At 46.1% G+C, this 18963-nt stretch overlaps 1 protein-coding gene across 1 annotated transcript; it reads right to left on the reverse strand.

The window, feature by feature from the left end:
- Positions 1 to 5068: 5068 nt before the first annotated feature.
- On the reverse strand, positions 5069 to 14322 carry HEBP2 (heme binding protein 2). The gene is made up of 4 exons (XM_033235320.1): positions 13925 to 14322; positions 13241 to 13376; positions 12371 to 12551; positions 5069 to 5637 (listed from the first exon to the last, which is right to left on the reverse strand). The coding sequence occupies exons 1-4, from the start codon at positions 14024 to 14026 to the stop codon at positions 5439 to 5441; spliced, it is 618 nt and encodes a 205-aa protein (XP_033091211.1). The 5' UTR covers positions 14027 to 14322; the 3' UTR covers positions 5069 to 5438.
- Positions 14323 to 18963: the final 4641 nt, after the last annotated feature.

An 18963-nucleotide genomic window follows, 5' to 3' on the forward strand; every position in this document is an offset into this window, starting at 1 on the left:
CGATCCTACTAGCTTATGACTTGTTGCTTCCCACAGGACCTAGTTAAGATGGGCAATTCTGGATACAGCATCACTGGGTCTCAAAGTTCCGCGTCTACCAGGGCCCAGTAGCACAGCAGAGGCTGTTTTACAAAAAGCATATGATTCTCTCCTGCAGTTAGAACCACCTTGCTTCAGGGCCCCAGGGACCTGCACTGTGATTCTCTCACTGGGCCTTGTCATCTGTTCACACTGCATCTTCTTTCCCCCTACCTCCAGTACATAAGATCTGCCACATCACATAATTTAAGCTGCTAATTTCTTCATGTGTGTCACTTCTGGGTCTACTTCTAATGATTACTCTTTTGTTTTCCTAATTATGGGCCATAATTTATATTTGTCTTTGTTTCCAGTACGTTTTTTTACTGGATGTTGGGAATTATGAGTGTTATGTTGTTTGTTGATGGATTTTGTTATATTCCTATAAATGGTATTGGGCTTTATTCTGAGCCACTGTTAAGTTTCTTGAAATTAGTTTGATCCTTCCAAGGCTTGCCTTTAAGCTTTTTTAGGGGAAGTCCAAATAAGCCTTTGGTCTAGGAACAATTTGACCTCAAAACTAAGGCAACACCCTTTGGAGGACTTCACCTGATGACCCATGCATTATGAGTTATTTCTACTATGGCTAATGGAAACCCAAACTTTTCGCAGCCCCGTAGATGATCTGTAAATTATTTGCTCTACTACTTTCCAGTTACTCATTTCTTGGCTTAGGTAGTTTCTTCTTACACCTTCACTCAACCAAGGACTCTAGGGGACCCACTGCAGATCTACAGCACTGTGTGTATGTGCTGCTTCCTTCTCTCCTCTCTTACTCACCTTGGCCTCCAGTAACATTGCTCTCCATCTGCTCAACACAACAGGACCACTGGTCTCTGGCTTCCCCCTCCCTGTTTTGCTGCCTAGAAACTGCCTCCAGGCCATTAGCTTGAGCAATCATTGGACTCACCTCATTATTCCCCCTTCTCTCAGCGATCACAGTCCTGTACTATGAACTTTCAGTGTCTGAAAACCATTGTTTCACATATTTTGTCTGCGTTTTTAGTTGTTTAAGAGGGACGGGTAAATTGGGTTCCCATTTCATCATCATGGCCAAAAGCAGATGTTCACCTGAGGTGCTTAAAAAACACTGTTCAAGGCAATAATGATTATGGTTTACTGCCCTGATTGGAGGAGATGGAGTTTAGAAGCTTATACTCTTTCCCCACAGGTCAAGGAACAAATGTAGGGGTTATGCTGCCTGCCAAGGATGTCAGTCTCAATTATACATTCAGGAATTAGGCAGATAACCAATCAGATAACCTGCAGGCCCAGGAGATCTGCTGTAAGCCAAACTTTGATTAGAACTACATTTACTTTCTAACCTCTGTATGCTCCCATTTTAATGGGAAGAGGAGGAACTGTAATGACACTTTGGGTTTGTGGGTATCAGATGTTAACTTGGACCCTGACGTATCCAGGTATTCCTCTTTCCCCAGGGTAGAGCCACCTGAGTAAACGGCCATAGAGCCTTTAGAAAAAGAATGGGGATCATTACTGTGTATACCTGCTGAAATGTTGCAGGAAACTTTCCCCTATAGTACAGTCACCTCTGCAATTAATGAGCTCTGGGTCAGAAAACTGAACTAGAAACTGGCAAGGAATCGTGTTTTTGTTTTTTAATTGGAGTGATCTCTCTCAGTCCCCTGCTCATCAGTTCTTGCTTGCTTTTGATTATATATAAAGCCTTACCCTTTTTGATTAGTCAGCTGTTTTGTCCCTAGGAATGCCTTGTTCTACCAACTATTTCCATGAGACTTTACAGGTCAGGGCCCCTTGGCTGCCATTTGGAGCTTAGTGGTTAACAGGATACTGATGGCACCCTGGCTTCTGTGGCTGGCACTGCCACCTGGACTCTTCAAGGTCTCATTATCATCCACATTGCTCTCAGCAAGCGAAGTTCCATCACAATCTTTCCTGCCAGCCCCAGCCTGCCGAGGAGAGCCACCGCTGAGCTCCTTCATGATGCTCAAGCCTGCTCACCAGTGCATTCCCAGCGACCTTGCTGAAGGATGGGTCCCTTGGGCCTTCCCGTGGAACATAATTGTCTGATGGGTCCCCTTGCCTCATGTATCCATGCCAGCAGGCTCCCTTCCCTGAGCCTTCTCATTCCTTTCTCTATTGTTTGTCCCAGCCATTCAGGCATTTCAACATTTTGATCACTCTTTCTAGGCTTCTACGAAGCCACCCTAGAGCAGTGAGTCTGTATTATCTCCTGGCATTTTTCTCATGGTGTGAAATCCTGTATCCTGAGAGCCCCAAGTCAATATACCCTCTCCTTTATAGTTGTAAAAACCCAGCCCCTTTGACCAAGCACCCTCAGGATCTAGTCCCAAGAGTATATCCCTGCCCCCTGCAGTACATGCCACCAGGTTAGGTGGCTCCTCTGGCATAGAGTCCATTTCTCCCTCATCAGACCCCTCAGCTGCAATCAGTTATGTTCTGACTTAAGTCTTGTTATAGGCCTGGTAGCCAGGAGAAGGGGAGGGACCAATCTTGAGGGGCACCTGTTGCTTCATGGGGAAAGACCTTGGACACTGAATTCCCTTGTGTTAGGGGAGAGGCAGGAAGGGAGGGTAGTTCCAGCTCTTCATGGGGAAGGGTGGGCCTCTTCTGCATATTCAGAGTCTCCTAGGGAGTCAAATGGTTGGGGATATCCACTAAATGCCCCCATCCCATGTTTTAGGTTCCCACATTTGATTCTGACCTTGATCTAACAGGCCTGGCTTGGTTGAGTATCTGTTGGCTGTTAGCTACCTTTACCATGGAATCCTGTGCTTGACCTTCAGCTTGCTCTGCTTGGCTACAGCATGAGATGAGGACTTGTTAGCAAGCTACCACAGAGACTCTGCTGCTCACACTTAGTTTTGTTTGTTATCTGACCTCAGTTTTTCATTATCCACTTGCAGGATGTCAATCCAGCTCAGCAATAACCATGGAAGCCCATTGTCCTTGTCTCTTTTATCCACCTTCCCATATTTGAGACACCCAAATCACCCAGCAGTCATTGCGTTCCCTTGTAGCAGCATGCCATTTCATCTGCAGTCTTCATCATTGGACAACCTTCTTGTGCCAGGGACTGTCTGTGTCACCTATCCACCAGGGATGGGGGCCTCCGAGCCAGCCAGTGAGTCACTCAGCCTGCTAATGCTGTCTTACCACCTACATTCGTGGGCCACTGGTACCAATTGTGCCAATTTTAGGCTGAGATGGAGTTAGGAGTACAAAACTGGTGAAGTGACATCTCTGAAAGGAAAAGGGAAAAGCAGGATTGAGCAGAGGAACTGTAGAATCTAACAAAGTCTCTACCAGCCCACCAAAAAGCTCCAGAGCAGAGGCTGTTTATTAGAGGGTTTTAAGCTGGTAGAAATGACTAGGTCTTTTTTTTTTTTTTTTTTTCTTCCTGAGACAGGGTCTCACTCTGTCACCCAGGCTGGAGTGTAGTGGCATGATCATGACTCACTGCAACCTTCGCCTCCCAAGCTCAAGCAATCCTTTCACCTCAGCCTCCTAAGTAGCTGGGACTACAGGCGTGTGCCACCACACTTGGCTAATTTTTTATTTTTTGGACAGACAGTCTCACTAGGTTGCTTTGACTGGTCTTGAACTGCTGGGCTCAATCTATCCTCCCACCTTAGCCTCCCAAAGTGCTGGAATTACAGATGTGAGCCACTGCACCTGGCCTAAATGGCTAGGTCTTATACCACCACCTTGCTCAGTTATTGGCTGGACGTTGCCAGAAAAAAAGCATGCTGTCAGCTACCACTACCTTGCTCAGTTTTGACTAGGTCCCCCTCTCTCCCATAGAATAGTGTATCCTTATCTTGAAATCTGGCGTGGACCCTGAAGACAGTAACAGGGGAGACTGTCAGCGAACCACACCCCTCACAACTGGGCGGCTGGTACTTTCTTGAAGGTAAATTTGAGTGTCACACCTCACGTTGTCTGCCACAACTTCAATTCCCAGAATAAAACTGACCATTCTTTGGTCATAGTAACAATTAAGTACCAGAAACAATCAATGACAATTTCACATCAGTCACCTCACCTCCAAACCAGGCTTCTAAATCATGCTAATCAGCAGCGGCCTCACTCTGGTAACTGCATCTCCACAACTAAAGCTCGATCAACTCCTAAATGCTTTTGAAAGTCTGTTAATCCTTCCTAAAACCCTGCCTAAGGTCAGCAGTTTTCTTTATCAGGACAGACCGTGCCCTACAAGACCGTGCCCTACAGTGCTCTCTTGCTCAGCAGTGTGTGCAGCTTTTTGTTCTAGGTACCAAACATGGCCTCTCCCTTTAACACTGTCATGTCTGCCCCTGGCTTTCATCTGACAACTCCTCGTCATTCAAGTCTCAACTGTCTCTTGAGAGGCCTTTGCTGACCACCTTATGTGATGCCCACCACACCCTACCTAACCACACTCTACCCCACTGCCCTATTTCGGTTCTTCATCACGCTTGCCAATTTCAAGTATCTTATTTGTGTTGAACTCCCTCACCCTCTAGAATGTAAACTCCATGAGGCCAGGGGCCTTATCTGTCGTGTTCACAGTGGGAGGGTGAATGAAATAGTTAAGGAGGTGGAAAGATGTTGTTGAAGTTAGTAAAGAGGAAGTCAGCGATGAGGGGCTTGGGACACAGATTTTCTTACCTTAGCCGAGTGCTTGGAACAGAGCAGGGGCTCCCTACAATGAGTTCAAGAATGAATGAAAATACGTGACAATTCGGTGAAATGTTTAGGGGAAAAAGCAAGATTTTTAGGGGGTTCAGTGGAGACTAGAAAGAAAGGAATGAATTCACTACGTTTAAATGGAGTTAAATGGAGTATTCCCGTGCAGTGGGGCAGTGGGGCAGTGGAAGGATGCGGGAGGGAATGTAATACATACAACAGAGAATGTAATGGTGGCAGCCACAAAAGACAATTTGATTTTTGTGTCCAACTGAATTTCACCTCTCCGGGCCTGGCAGCCTAGTGGTTCCACACAAGATAAATTTTTAACATTTTTATTGATACTATCTGGGGGGGTATCATCCAACTGACACAAATCCAAGAAAAAAAAGGAAATATGATTGTGATGCAGTGAAGAAGAGGGAAGTGACGTGAAATTTCCCTAGAGCCTCACAGAAATAAAGACCGCCATAGTTATGACCAATTTATATGTTTACAGACTACTGTCCTCTGTTACCTGTGTATGTAGATAAAACTTCAAGCATTAAAAAGGCACATTGGAAATAAGCTTCATTAATAGTAGTATTCTCAACAGAAGACACTAGACACGCACTTTACTTAGAGGTCACGTTGGTGTCTATGATAAACAGACGTTTTGCCTCTGACAGTGGAACTTCCTTTCATTTTTCTCATTCGTTTTCTTTGGTGGGTTCATTTTTTTGAATCAACCACACTTCATTATTTCTATTAAGCAATTTGAAAGGACTGTTGTAGCCTGCAGTGTAGTAAACCTTCTCATCAAAAACTTTTCCATCTTCCCTCAAAATGCTTGCTAATGTCAGAAGTTGTTCTTGATTCTTTTGGCCACTAGAAAAGCCATCGAAAGACCTACAAAGGAGAAAGGAAATAACCGTGAATGATTTTAATACTGATGTGAATGTCAGTCTGAAGCAAACAGCGGGTGCCGGTACCGTGAATGCTGGGTGAAGTGCAACTTCCAAGTTACTCCCTCTCGGACAGGCGCGGTGGCTCACGCCTGTCATCCCAGCACTTTGGGAGGTTGAGGTGGGCGGATCACTTGAGGTCAGGAGTTTGAGACCAGCCTGGCCAACATGGTAAAACCCCATCTCTAATAAAAATACAAAAATGAGCTGGGCATGGTGGTAGGCGCCTGTAGTCCCAGTTACTTGAGAGGCTGAAGCAGGAGAATCGCTTGAACCTGGGAGGTACAGGTTGCAGTAAGCTGAGATCATGCCACTGCACTCCAGCCTGGGCGACAGAGTGCAATACTCTTTTTCAAAAAATAAAAATAAAAAAAGCTACTCTCTGTCAGCAGATGAACTGACCACTCCTATCTGTGATTCCTGGTCTCCGTGTGACCTCAGAAGCACTGAGGAAACCCAGCAGGATGCATCCCCTCCTCCCATCTGTTGACAGGTGGATTTGGAACCTACACAATCTCAAGTGCTCTACCCTGTGCTTCTCAAACCTTTAACGTGCATATAGGTCACCTGGGGATTTTGCTACAATGCAGATTCAGGTCTGGGGTGGGGCCTGAGAGTCTGTATTTCTACCGAGCTTCCACATTCATGCCGGTGCTGCTGATCAGAGAACTATACTGACACCCCTGTAGAAGCCCCTTTTCCAGACTCAATTTTCACTTGAACATTGCCCCTTTTTCCCTCCCCTAGGGAAAATAAGCGCTGGATTACAGATGAATATGATATAGTTTTCACCTCTCTGAATTTATGATCCAAGGGAACAGATAAACATTTTGGCAGTTCTCTCTATACATCCTGAGGTTTTTTGTTTGTTTGTCTGAGACCAGGTCTCAATCTGTCTGTTGCCCAGGCTGGAATATGGTGGGACAGCATACTGCATCCTTGACCTCCTGGGCTCAATCAGTCCTCCCACCTCAGCCTCCCGAGTTGCTGGAACCACAGGTGCACAACGAACTAATTTTTTAAAAAAATCTGTAGAGACAGGGTCTTACTATGTTACCCAGGCTGGTCTCAAACTCCTGAGCTCAAGTGATCCACCTGCCTTGGCTTCCCAAAGCGTTGTGATTACAGGCATGAGACACCATGCCCGGCCTCTGAGAAGGGTTTTAAACAGGGACAGGATCAAAGTGTTGTGGGAGCGTTGAGGACATGATTAAATCTGGGGTAAGGAGAGTCATCTGAATTGGGCCTGAATGGAGGATGGTTTTGCTGAACAAAGAAAGGGGAGTGATAGGAAAGAGACCATAAATCTAAAAATACCAAGTGTTTTCAGAGTGAGGCATAAAATGAGGCCAGGAAGGTGAGTCAGAGCTAGAAGGCAGAGAACCCTGTGCATTAGCCTAAGGCCTTTTGAGGTTATTTCCAAGGATGTTGAGCAGAAATGTGCAACTTGATCAGATCTGGATTAGAATATAGGCAGATAGATAATAGACTGGTGAGGAAGGATCCAGGCAGGAGGTTGCTATGGGGATGTGGAAGAAAAGACAGTCAAAAGCTTAAAACAAAAAGTGGGAAAAGAGAATAAAAGTTTAAGTATAGATTTTACAGTATATAAACAAAAACATCCTGAGATTAAATCATGACAGCACTGACCTAGCTGAGCTGCTGACAGGCAAGCATGATGAATTTGATTTTGAGGGTGAAGAATAAGAAACACTGAGAAACAAAAATTTTCCTAATATGCTTTCTTTGGTATAAGTTCTGTTACCAATGTGCCAGTGCAAAAAATCAATCCTACCACGCTTCAGATGAGGTGTCATCTTTCAAGGGTACAAAGCATGTCTGTTTTATATAACAATGTCTACCCAGCACCCAGAACCATTCCTGGCATGCAGTTCCCTTTTAATCCTGCCAAGTGTAGGAATCTCTGCATGCACATGGATACAAAATAAAACACTGCAGGTGAGTTGATATAACTCTTCTGTTCTATCATTTTCATGTCGATTGAATATAATTCTGAACCACAGGTTAAGAAACATTTTGGGCTGGGCATGGTGGCTCACGCCTGCAGTCCCAGCACTTTGGGAAGCCAAGGTGGGTGGATCACCTGAGGTCAGGAGTTCCAGACCAGACTGGCCAACATGGGGAAACCCCGTCTCTACTAAAAATACAAAAATTAGCTGGGCATAGTGGGGGCACCTGTAATCCCAAGTGATTCAAGGCTGAGGCACTTGACTCACTTGAACCTGGGAGGCGGTGGTTGCAGCGAGCCAAGACTGGGCCATTGCATTCCAGCCTGCGCAACAAGAGTGAAACTCTGTCTCAAAGAAAAAAGAAAGAAAGAAAGAAAGAAACATTTTGGCTCCTAAATGTATTCTTTATTTCCTTAATGAATAATCAATGCTTAGCATGTCCTGCCTGAAAGGAATTTGTTTTCAAATTTATTTCCCCTTAAAATCAAATATTGAACCCTTTAATTAGAAATAAGCTTTTGTTCTCTGAATGTGTGTTGTTTCACAATGATCTATTCATGGTTTTATTCAGAACACAAACAACATATATGGAGCCTGCCTTGCCAGGGGCTAGAATATATAGACATAGTAACATGCTGTCATATTCTTGAAGAAGTTTCCGTCTATGAATAAGTCACTATTACTTAGAAGAAGAAGAATAGAAGGAAGGGCACCAGGATAGAGTAGCTAGCTAGGTGGAGAAACTGAAGAAGGCATCACAGAAAAGGTGTCATTTGTCCTGTAGGGTGGCAGTGGGCTCTCCAGAAAGAGTGAGAAGAGAGTGCTAGAGCTAGGAATGCCTGATGCTCATGTTCCAAGTGTTTTATACAAATTAACTCATCTGATCTTCATGGCAACCCTATGAGATAGGTAAGTACTATGATCATATGCATTTTAAAACAAGGAAATTTTAGCAAGGAAAAGTGGACTAATGTGCCTGAGGTCAAACGTAACAAGATGTGGAAGAACATGGCATGGTCCGTGAAGGGTGAGAAGCCCAAGTGATGGAAAGGGGAGCTGCTGGAGACAGAGCTGGGCCAGGTCATATGTGGCACTGTGCACTGTGTCAACAATCTGAGCTTCCCTGGGGAAACAAGAGGAATCCGACAGAGATTTTGGGTTTTTGTCATTGTTGTAAGAAAGATCACAGTACCAGTGTGGAAGAGGGGAGGAAAAGACTAGTGGCAAGGAAGATGGCTTGCAGGCTACTGAAGTGAAATAGTCAAGAAATTATTCAGTTGAGATCAATCAACATCCCAGGATCTACTGGGAGTGCCAGGCATGTGCTGAGAACTAGGGTACACAAAGATGACTTAGTGCAGTCCCTAGAAGATGAAGACCCAAGTAAGTCACAATGGCGATGGAGAGAAGGGAACAAATCCCTGAATCATTTTTGAGGTCAATGGGCCAGATTTGGGAACCAGTTGTCAGGAACAGTGTGCTGCTGGTGACGGTAAATTCCTTGCTCAGGAAGCTGTCTTGACTGGGCATGGTAGCTCATGCTTGTAAATCCGATGCTTTGGGAGGCTGAGATAAGTAGATTGCTTGAGCCCAGGAGTTCAAGACCAGCCTGGGCAACATAGTGAAATCCCGTCCCTACAAAAAATAATAAATTAGCTGGGCATGGTGGTGGCACACACCACTCAGAAGGCTGAAGTGGGAGGATCCCTTGAGCCCAGATGTTCCCGGCTGCAGTGAGATATCATTATGCCACTATATTCCAGCCTGGACAACAGAGCAAGGCCCTGTCTCAGAAAGAAAAAAAAAAAAAAAAAAAAAGGAGCCTATCTGGCTGATGAGGCCCTCAACTGAGACAGGCACTATAAGATCAGAGAAGATTTGGGAATTGGGGGAAGGCTCATTTTTAGGGTTGTTGAGTTTGATTCCCCCAACCCCAAAGAGAGATGTCCAACAAGTAGGGAAATCAGATCTGGAGACACTTAATAGATTTGAGAATCATTTGACTCAGGGAGTTGAAACAATATGAATGGATCACCCAGAATAAGTCGGCTCTGAAATGAGGGTCTAAAACAGGTGTCAACAGCGATCCTAGGGTGGGGAGCTGAGGACGGTCCAACAGAGGTAAAGAAATGGGAGAGCAGAAATGACAAGAGAGTGACACTCTGAAAGTTAAAGGATAAGCAAGTATTAACGGACCAGATTGGTCCACACATGACTGCTGTAAGGGTCACATGGGAGAGGACAGTAACCATGTGACAGATACAGAGGCACTGCTGAGGATGGCAAGGGCAGTTTAAGGAGAGGGTGGGAGTCATACTGGATCATGGTGGTTTGAGGTAAAGGCCATTCTGATAAGGTCTTGGATGGATATGAGGAACATTTATTGGAACTTGGAGGAAAGGTGATCCTTGTCATGACATGGCAAAGAAACTGTGTTTGTGTCCCAGTGTAATGTGGACAGTACAACTTGTGAGTTATGAAACAGGATATTTGGCTGAACATTTTCTAACCAAAATGGGAATGGAAGATGTGGCCTGGCTTCTCTTGATAGTTAAATACAAGAAGAGAGAATTTAAAGAGTAAATTTTTAATCAAAAGGGAAGCAGAACTTAAACATTTGGAAAATTCTTAGCCTATCCATATTAAAAGAAATGAGAAAGCTTGTTCCAGAGAGAACAAGGGTAAGGCCAAGCAACCCTTTGATAAGGAGATTAATGTAGAACTGCCATCTAAACAGAAACCAGGACCTGTTCTCCAGAATAATGGAAGAATGGTGCCAAAGGCATTTCAGAAATTATGAGCTGCCTCTCCCATCACAGGCCAAGTTTCAGTGCCTGGCGGGGGCAGAACAATTTCAAAGGAGGGTCTTTGGGCACCTGGGGGGCTGTGGAACTCACCGCCAACACTGCCTCACCACTCTGTTCCCTGCATTCCAGTGCAGCCCTCCTTGGATGCCCCAGGTTCAGCTCCAGTGGAGTGAGGTGTGGCCGGGGCTGCTATGGCTGTCCCCCCGGAAGGTGCAGGCAGTTAACTTCAGCAGCATCCATGTGGTGCCACCTCTGCCAGTACATAAGCTGTGGGGGTGTGGCTACCTCCACCTTGAAGGATGGAGCTGCCCAGGGCCTTAGGTATGTGATCCAAGCAGAGGGCCACAGTGAGAGCAAAGCTACTGCAGTGAGTCCCCAATAGGGAAAATGGCTAACAGAGCCATGGGAGCAGGGCACACTAGACTGGGAGGGCCACTGGTGTGTAATTTGAGCCTGGTAGGACTGCCCCTGGGGTCCCTCCAACTGTGAGAGCTGCAGTGGGTTTGGGCCACCCAAAGCCATGGGCAGGGCCAATTGAAGCCTTGGGGGCCCAACCTCTGTTCAGCAGAGCTTCACAAGTGGGACTTTCATCCCAGTGGGCCCAGAGGGAAGAGCTTTGAGTCACAGAAAATTAATCTGAACATTTAGAACTTACTTGGAACCTGTTACCCATTTCTTTTTTCCCATTTCTTCCTTTTGGAATGTGGTATTTATCCTATATCGGTCCTACCATTTTTTTTTTTGGAAGCATATAACATGTTTGATTTCACAGGTTCATAGATGGAGGGGAATCGGCCTCAGGATAAACTGTACCTTGAGCCTCAGATTTGATTTTGATGATCTTTAGATGAATTTAGACTTTTGAGTTGATGCTGGAATGAATTAAGACTTTTGGGGCTATTGGGATAGAATGAATATATTCTGCATGTGAGATGATATGAATTTTACAGGGTCAGGGCAGAAAGCTATGAAGTCCATGTTTGTGTCTCCCCAAAATTCATATATACATTTTTTTTTTTTTTTTGAGACAGGGTCTCACTCTGTCACACAGGCTGGAGTGCATTGGTGCAATTACGGCTCACTCAGCCTCGACCTTCTGGGCCCAAGTGATCCTCCTACCTCAGCCTCCCAAGTAGCTGGGACCACAGGCATGTGCCACCAGGCCTGGCTAATATATATATATATATATATATATATTTAGTAGAGATGGGGCCTTGCTATGTTGCCCAGGCTAGTCTCTAACTCCCAGACTAAAGTGATCCACCTGCCTCAGCCTCCCAAAGTGCTGGGCCTCAAAATTCATATTTTGAAAACCTAATCACTAATGTGATAGTATTAGGAGTTGAGGCCTTTGGAAAGTGATTAGGTCATGAGGGTAGAGCCTTGTAAAACATGTCCAATAAAGCTACCTTGCCTCTTCCACCACATGAGGACATTTCTGAGAAGGTTCCATCTATGAACCAGGAAACTGGCCCTTACCAGTCACTGAAACTGCCAGCACCTTAAACTTGAACTTCCTTGTCTCCAGAAATGTGTGAGATAAACTTCTGTTTTTCATAAACTACCCAGCCCATGGTATTTTGTTACAGCAGCCTGAACAAACTAAGACTTTTGTTTAAAGTACTTTTGTTCAGATCTAACTATATTGCAGTCTTTTGTTTTGGGGGCATATAATTTGCACCGTGTCTTATATGAAGGGCATGCAATAGACTCATTAAATGAAGTGATTATTATCTTGTGACAGACCTCAGTAACATATACAACAAAGCCAGTAGGAAAACATCACAAAATGCATTAGACCTAATTTTATGGAAGGGTGAAAAGCCTTTTGAAATTGCATTGGAGCTAAACTGTAAGTAAAACTAGCAGTCAGCAATGCTATAAATTATCTACCACTTACCGTACAAACACAGTCATTTCGGCTCTATCTTCAATGAAGACATCTGACTCTAAAGGCCTGGGCGGATCAAATTGCTGTTCAGAGGGAATATACAGGGAAATGGTAATAGTAGACTCACTAAAAGGACCTGAACCAGGCTCCACGTAGCTTGTCACTGGAGCTGTCATCTTTATTTTCATCTCTGTGACATAAAAATGAAAGCAAATTTAGTGTATTTTTGACAGCTTTAAACATTTAACCTATTCTTTTTTGATCTGGGTTTCTTGATTTACTTCACATTATTGACATATTTACCTTCAAGATAATTTTCATCTTAAAACAGTAAGGCCAAAATTACTAACCTGCTCACTGCCCATATTAAACCACTTTCTGTAATACTGATATTCTGGGTTAATAAATTCTTAATTTTAGAGATAAAAGGGGAAATTAGAGATTACAATGTCAGTAAATGCTTTTTTCTTACAATTCAGAAAATGAGGTCCCACAGGCTAAGAGACCTGCTAAAATATAAATAGCCGCAAAGCCAGACCAAAAGCTATGACTTGATGCTTCTAATCTTGGTACCTTCTTGCCTCCCGATGTCTCTGATCCTACCAGTCAGCAAATTATCTTGAAGCGTTAGCCATGGAAAAGGACTTATCACGCGTTACACCAAACCCCAGTTCATCCAGCAAAATCAGAGAGCAGAGGTTGAAAAGTAATACCCAGTGGAACCCTGGTCCTGAGGAGTCTTGTCTGAAAACAAGACAAGTCTTTGATGACTTGCTTATTTTTCTATTATAAAGGATATTTCTTTGATAAGCTAAAACTCAGTAAGAAACCCAGGGACTCTTTCACAATATGCATAATTACATAGAAAACTGCTTTTACCTTTCTCGTTTTTGCCTTGAATGTAGCTGTTCAGTCTCGTAAAGCCCGTCTGGATGGCTGAATCCCAGTCCATAGACTCCACGGACGTGCTGACCCACTTGGCTGGTCCATAGTGTCGGATCTCATAACTTCCGGGCTAAAGCGGAACAGAGAAACCTTCGAGAAGCAATTCTAAGAGGGTAGGAGTGAGATGCAAAAATACCGGTGCCATGATCTCGGGTCGACCTGCAGCCGGCCTGTCTAGGGGCTGCACCGCCCCGGGGTCCAGCCTGAGGTCCCCGCATCCTTAGGTCTGGGAGGTGCCCCTCCACTAGGTTCCCCTCCTTGCGATTAGGGACCGCAGCGGCCCTAACCCCACACGCTGGGGACTCGATTCACACTTTAAAGACAAGCACCTATTACACCCCCTCGCTTCGGAGGGTTCCACCGCGCGTTCTGGGACATAACCAGTTCCTCCTCGCCCCACCACCCCGCAAAGACAAGAAATTGAGATGGGACCTGCACTGGGGTAGAGGGGAGGGTAGACCTAAATGACCTGGGTTTCTCGTTTGTGTAGGATACGGGGTAGGGACTCGGACAACTTAAAGAATTGTACTTTTTACTTAACTCTATGGGACCCGCTGGCCTCATGGCAAATCAGCCCGAAGGCGGGCCCAGCCCCTCCGCTTCTGGGTCGGCGCCTACCTGGGAGCCCGCGTCCTCCGGGGCCTTCCAGCCTGGCGTCTCTACGGCTTGGGCCGCCGCGTCCTCGGCCGCCCCGGGGTCTGCCTGGAGCGGTTCGGCCATGGGCGGCGCCGGGGCTCTGGGAGCCTGGCCAGTCGCGCCAAGGGCCGGTACCCCAGATCGCCCCGCCCGCGTGTGCGCGCCCCGCCGCGGCCCCGAGTCCCCGCCCCGCAGACCCTGTTCCTCCTCCCCGCCGGGCTGGAGACCCGAGCCCGCCGTTGCGCCTGACTCTGGACCGCGAGGGGGCGCCGCCACCAAGGCGGGGCCGGCTCACGACCCGGGACAGCTCCCGCCGGAGTTGCGCGCCCTGCTCTGGCCCCTCCGCGGGGACAGGGAGCCGTACCTCGCTTCGGCCCGCCTTCTTTTGGAGCACCTCCCGCCCCCGTCCCTGCCCTTGTTTTTGAGAGAAAGGCAGCCAGAGATGGCCCCGCGGGCAGTCGCGGGTGGCGCTGTTTCTGTGCAACCGGTTTGGGCGCCTCTGCCGCGGCCCCGCCCGCGCTGGGAACCGCTGGCGCTGAGCCGCCAAGAGGTTGTCCCAGCGCCGCCGCGAGCAGAGAAAGGCCGGAAGGGGCGCCTGGCGACCCGCCCCCCGCGACCCCTGCCCGCACTCCTGGGGCTCAGCCAGGGCGAATGGCCGTACTCATCCCAAGAAGGTGTCCTGGGTACCAGACAGCTTTCAGCGTCCCTTGCGGAGGAGGTGGTGGGACCACAGACACATGGGGAGAATCTGGAACTGTTCTGGTTGCTGAACTTCCCCGACAGGACCCCAAACCCTCTGAGTCATCCCCCCAGGCTTAACGGGACTCGGAGAGAGTTAGTGCGGAGGCCAGACACTAGTGCTTTTCAAGAATTTTGGTTACCAGGGCTTTCCGGAGCCGAGCGAGGTGCGGCTCTGTTTCCCAACACCCGCGCTCTGCTGGCCAGGCCGACCCCGCGTTACTGTCCCCTGCGGCAGAGACCCGGCGCGGCTCCGGCGTCCTCCAGAGGACCCCCATCGTGGGAAGCCAGAGCTCCGAGGCTCCCCGGGGCTACGGGACCGCCGCAGAAGCAGCAGGAGCTCCCCACGCGAAAACCAACGGACAGAAGGGTGGCCACGTGGAAAGCAATGGTGACATCCCCCAAGGGTGAAGGGGAGTTGGCCCCTGTGAACAGAAGAGGCAGCCGGGGCCACTGGCAAAGCCATGGAGCCAGCACCCCCTAGCCAGGGTGCTGAGGCCAAAGGGGAGCCTCCCTCCCCTGCAAGGAGACTCCCAAGAAGACGAAATTGTCTTTCAAGGCCAGGCATGGTGGCTCATGCCTGTAATCCCTGCATTTTGGGAGGCCAAGACCGGGGGAATCGCTTGAGCCCAGGAGTTCGAGACCAGACTGGGCAACATGTCGAAAACCCATCTCTACATACTACAATAAAATAGCGTTGATAGTATAGTGGTGAGCATAGCTGCCTTCCAAGAAAAAAAAAAAAAAAAAGCTGGGTGTGCTGGGGTTGTGATCTCAGCTACTCCCGAGGCTGAGGCGGGAGGATCCGTTTGAGCCTGGGGAGGTCGAAGCTGCAGTGAGCCGAGATCACGCCACTGCACTCTAGCCTGGGTAACAGTGATACCCTGTCTAAATATATATATATCTTTCAAGAAGGCTTTCTAAGAGCAGCTTGTCCTTCAAGACAAATGGGAAGAAGGGTGGGGTGATTCTTCTGTCTCCTCACCTATGGAGGAAGAGCAGGAGCCGGGGGAGATCAGTGCCTGCAGCGACAAGGGCACTGCCCAGGAAGGAAGGCTGTTGCTACCCGTGAGAGCCGGGAGCCCCAGGCCAAGGGGGCAGAGGCAGTGCTGCCTCAGAAGAAGAGGCAGGGCCCTAGGCTACAGAGCTGTCCGCTGCCTTGGGGCGGAGGGTGGCCCTACACCAGCCCACGCTGAGCAGAATGAATAACGGGGTGGGCCAGGTGGTTGATCTCTAAGCTGCAAAAACTGCTGTTGTTGTGAGGTCACTGCCTGGACCTGGTGCCCTGGCTGCCCTCCTGTGCCCAGAAAGGAAGGGGCTATTGCATCCTACCAGCTACATTCCCTTTCCTTCTCTCCCTCCTGTGGACTCTCCAATCCGCCATCTGGCTGTCCTCTTAAGGCCAGTTGAAGATGGTCCCTTACAGCCTTCCAAGTAAGATTAGTGATATGAAATCCTCCTTTCCCTGGCCCTGCCTCCTTCCCTATCCCCAGCCCTGCAGAAGGCAATTTTTGCTTTTCTTCCCCAATTATTTTCCAAGTAGATTTTGTTTACCCTACTCCCCAAGTCCCTGAGCCAGAAGTTGGGTGCTTAAACTCCCAAACCTTGAGGGTCCAGCCTCCCCCCTGTTGAGTTTTACTCTCTGGTGCTCTGCCTAGTGTTACCTGTGCCGGGGAAAGGGGGGGACACTGCCCTGCCTAGGGTTCTATTCAAGTTCAAACCTTCAGCTTGTGAATCAACTGTGTCTCTTTTTTTGACTTGGTAAGCACATATTAGGCTTTGGGGCCAGGGAGAGGTCTGTAATGTGAAATAATTTCTTCTTGTCTTTTCTTCTCTAATTTTTATAAATAACTTTTCATGGCCAAACCCCAGATTTGTTGTGTGTTTTTTTTTTCCTAACTGCTAAAACCATTCTCTTCCACCTGGTTTTATTGTAACAATTGGAAAAGGAATAAATGTCCCTTAAATTTTTTTTGTTAGATGTATTCTTTATTTTTTTCCAAGAGATTTATTGAGATATAATTCGTATACAATATAGTTCACCCATTTAGAGTGAACTAGTGAACAGTTTTTAGGATCTTTAGAACTAGGCAACCATCATCACAAGGTGAGAACATTTTCATCACTCCCCACCCTTAAAGAAACTCTATAACATTTAACCGCCACCTCCCAATTCCCTATTCCCCATGCCTAGGCAACTACTAATTTGTTCTGTGTCTCTATAGTTTTGTCTATTTAGAACATTTCATATGAATGGACTCATAATAGTATGTGATCCTTTGTGACTGGTTTCTTTAACTTGGCAAAATGTTTTCAAGGTTCATCTGTGTTGTGGCAGGTACTCCATTTCTTTTCATAGCTGATTAATAGTCCATTGGATAAACATTCTATTTATCAATTCATCAGATGAGGGACATTTGGGCCATTTTCAACTTTTGGTTATTATAAATAAAGCTGCTATACATGTTTATGTACATGTTTCTGTGTGCATGTATGTTTTCATGTCTCTTGGGTAAATATCTAGGAGTGGAAGTTCTGGGTCAAATGGCAACTCTATGTCTCTATGTTTAACTTTTTGAGGAACTGCCAGACTGTTTTTTTGCCACTTTACATTCTCACCAGCAGGGTATGAGCATTCATTCTATTTCTCCACATCCCCGTCAACACGTGTTATTATCTGGCTTTTGGATTCTAATCATCCTAGCGGGTGTGTGCTATGGTTTGAATGTTTGTCTCTCTGGAAACTCATGTTGAAACCGAATCCCCAATATGGCAGTATTGAAAGGTGGGACCTTAAAAGGTGATTGGGTGATGAGGGCTCTGAAATCAATCCATCCATGGGTTAATGGATTAATGGATTATTGGGTTAGCACAAGAATGGGACTTGTGACTTTATAAGAGGAAGAAGAGAGACCTGTGCTAGCACACTGAACCCCATCACCATGTAATGCTCTGTGCTGTCACAGGACTCTGAAGAGAGTCCCCACCAGCAGGAAGGCCCTCACCAGATGTGGCCCCTTGACCTTGAACTTCCCAACCTCCATAACTGTAGAAAATAAATTCCTTTTCTTTATAAACTACCCAGATTCAGATTTTCTGTTATAAGCAATAGAAAATAGACTAAAACAGTGCACCTGGTGCTTTAAAATATTTTTTGAGATACAATTCACATAGCATCAGTCACTATTTTAAAGTGTACAATTCTGTGACTTTTAATATATTCACTATGTTGTACAAACATCATTACTACTAATTCTAATTCTAGAATATTCCATCAGTCCAAACAGAAACTCCATGTATTTTAGCAATCACTGTTCATCTCCCTTGCCCCAACCTCTTGTGGCCTACTTTCTGTCTCTATCGATTTGCCTTTTCTGGATATTTCGTACAAATGGAATCATGTATTATAATATGTGATATTTTGGCCAGGTGCAGTTGCTCACGCCTGTAATCCCAACACTTTGGGAGGCTAAGGCAGGCAGATCACCTGAGGTTGGGAGTTCGAATCCAGCCTGACCAACATGGAGAAACTCCATCTCTACTGAAAATACAAAATTAGGCAGGTGTGGTGGCACATGCCTAAAATCCAGCTACTTGGGAGGCTGAAGCAGGAAAATCGCTTGAACCTGGGAGGTAGAGATTGCAGTGAGCCGAGATCCTGCCATTGCACTCAAGCCTCGGCAACAAGAGTGAAACTCCATCTCAAAACAAACAAACAAAAAAACAATAATATGTGATATTTTGCAACTGGCTGCTTACTCTTAGTGTAATGTTTTCCTCTATGTTGTAGCATGTACCAGTACTTAATTTCTTTTTAATTGCCAGAAAATATCCATTGTATGGGCCTAGTGCTTCTGAAGCATTTGATGTCTTCTCTTTTCCTTGCCTTTCCCTGCCGAAACAACTGTGCAGTGGCCTGAGGACTCATGGCACTTTCTAGTGGTTCTGTCAGATATATTATTATGCAGAGCTAAGTTTGATTTACTTAGTAAAGGCTAAATAATGAATGTTTACTTATTTAAAAAAATAGCTTGTTTAGTTTAACTATGTAACAGATGTGATCCATTGCTTAGGTGACTTTGCAAAGTTGAAAATACAGCTTTATCACAGGTCTTTTTTAAAAAAAGAAAAAGGATGTAATTTACATCATTGCTTAATAAATCTGTTATTTTAATCTACAGAGTATTTTTACATTTATCAATGTCTTTTTTGGAGGGCAATATTTTATTTGCAGAAAATCTGAGGCTAAATTTGGAGACATTTATTTTTTAGGGTTTGGAATA

The sequence above is a fragment of the Trachypithecus francoisi genome, unplaced genomic scaffold (assembly GCF_009764315.1).
Source record: "Trachypithecus francoisi isolate TF-2019V2 unplaced genomic scaffold, Tfra_2.0 Lachesis_group15, whole genome shotgun sequence".
Classification (NCBI taxonomy): Eukaryota; Metazoa; Chordata; class Mammalia; order Primates; family Cercopithecidae; genus Trachypithecus; species Trachypithecus francoisi.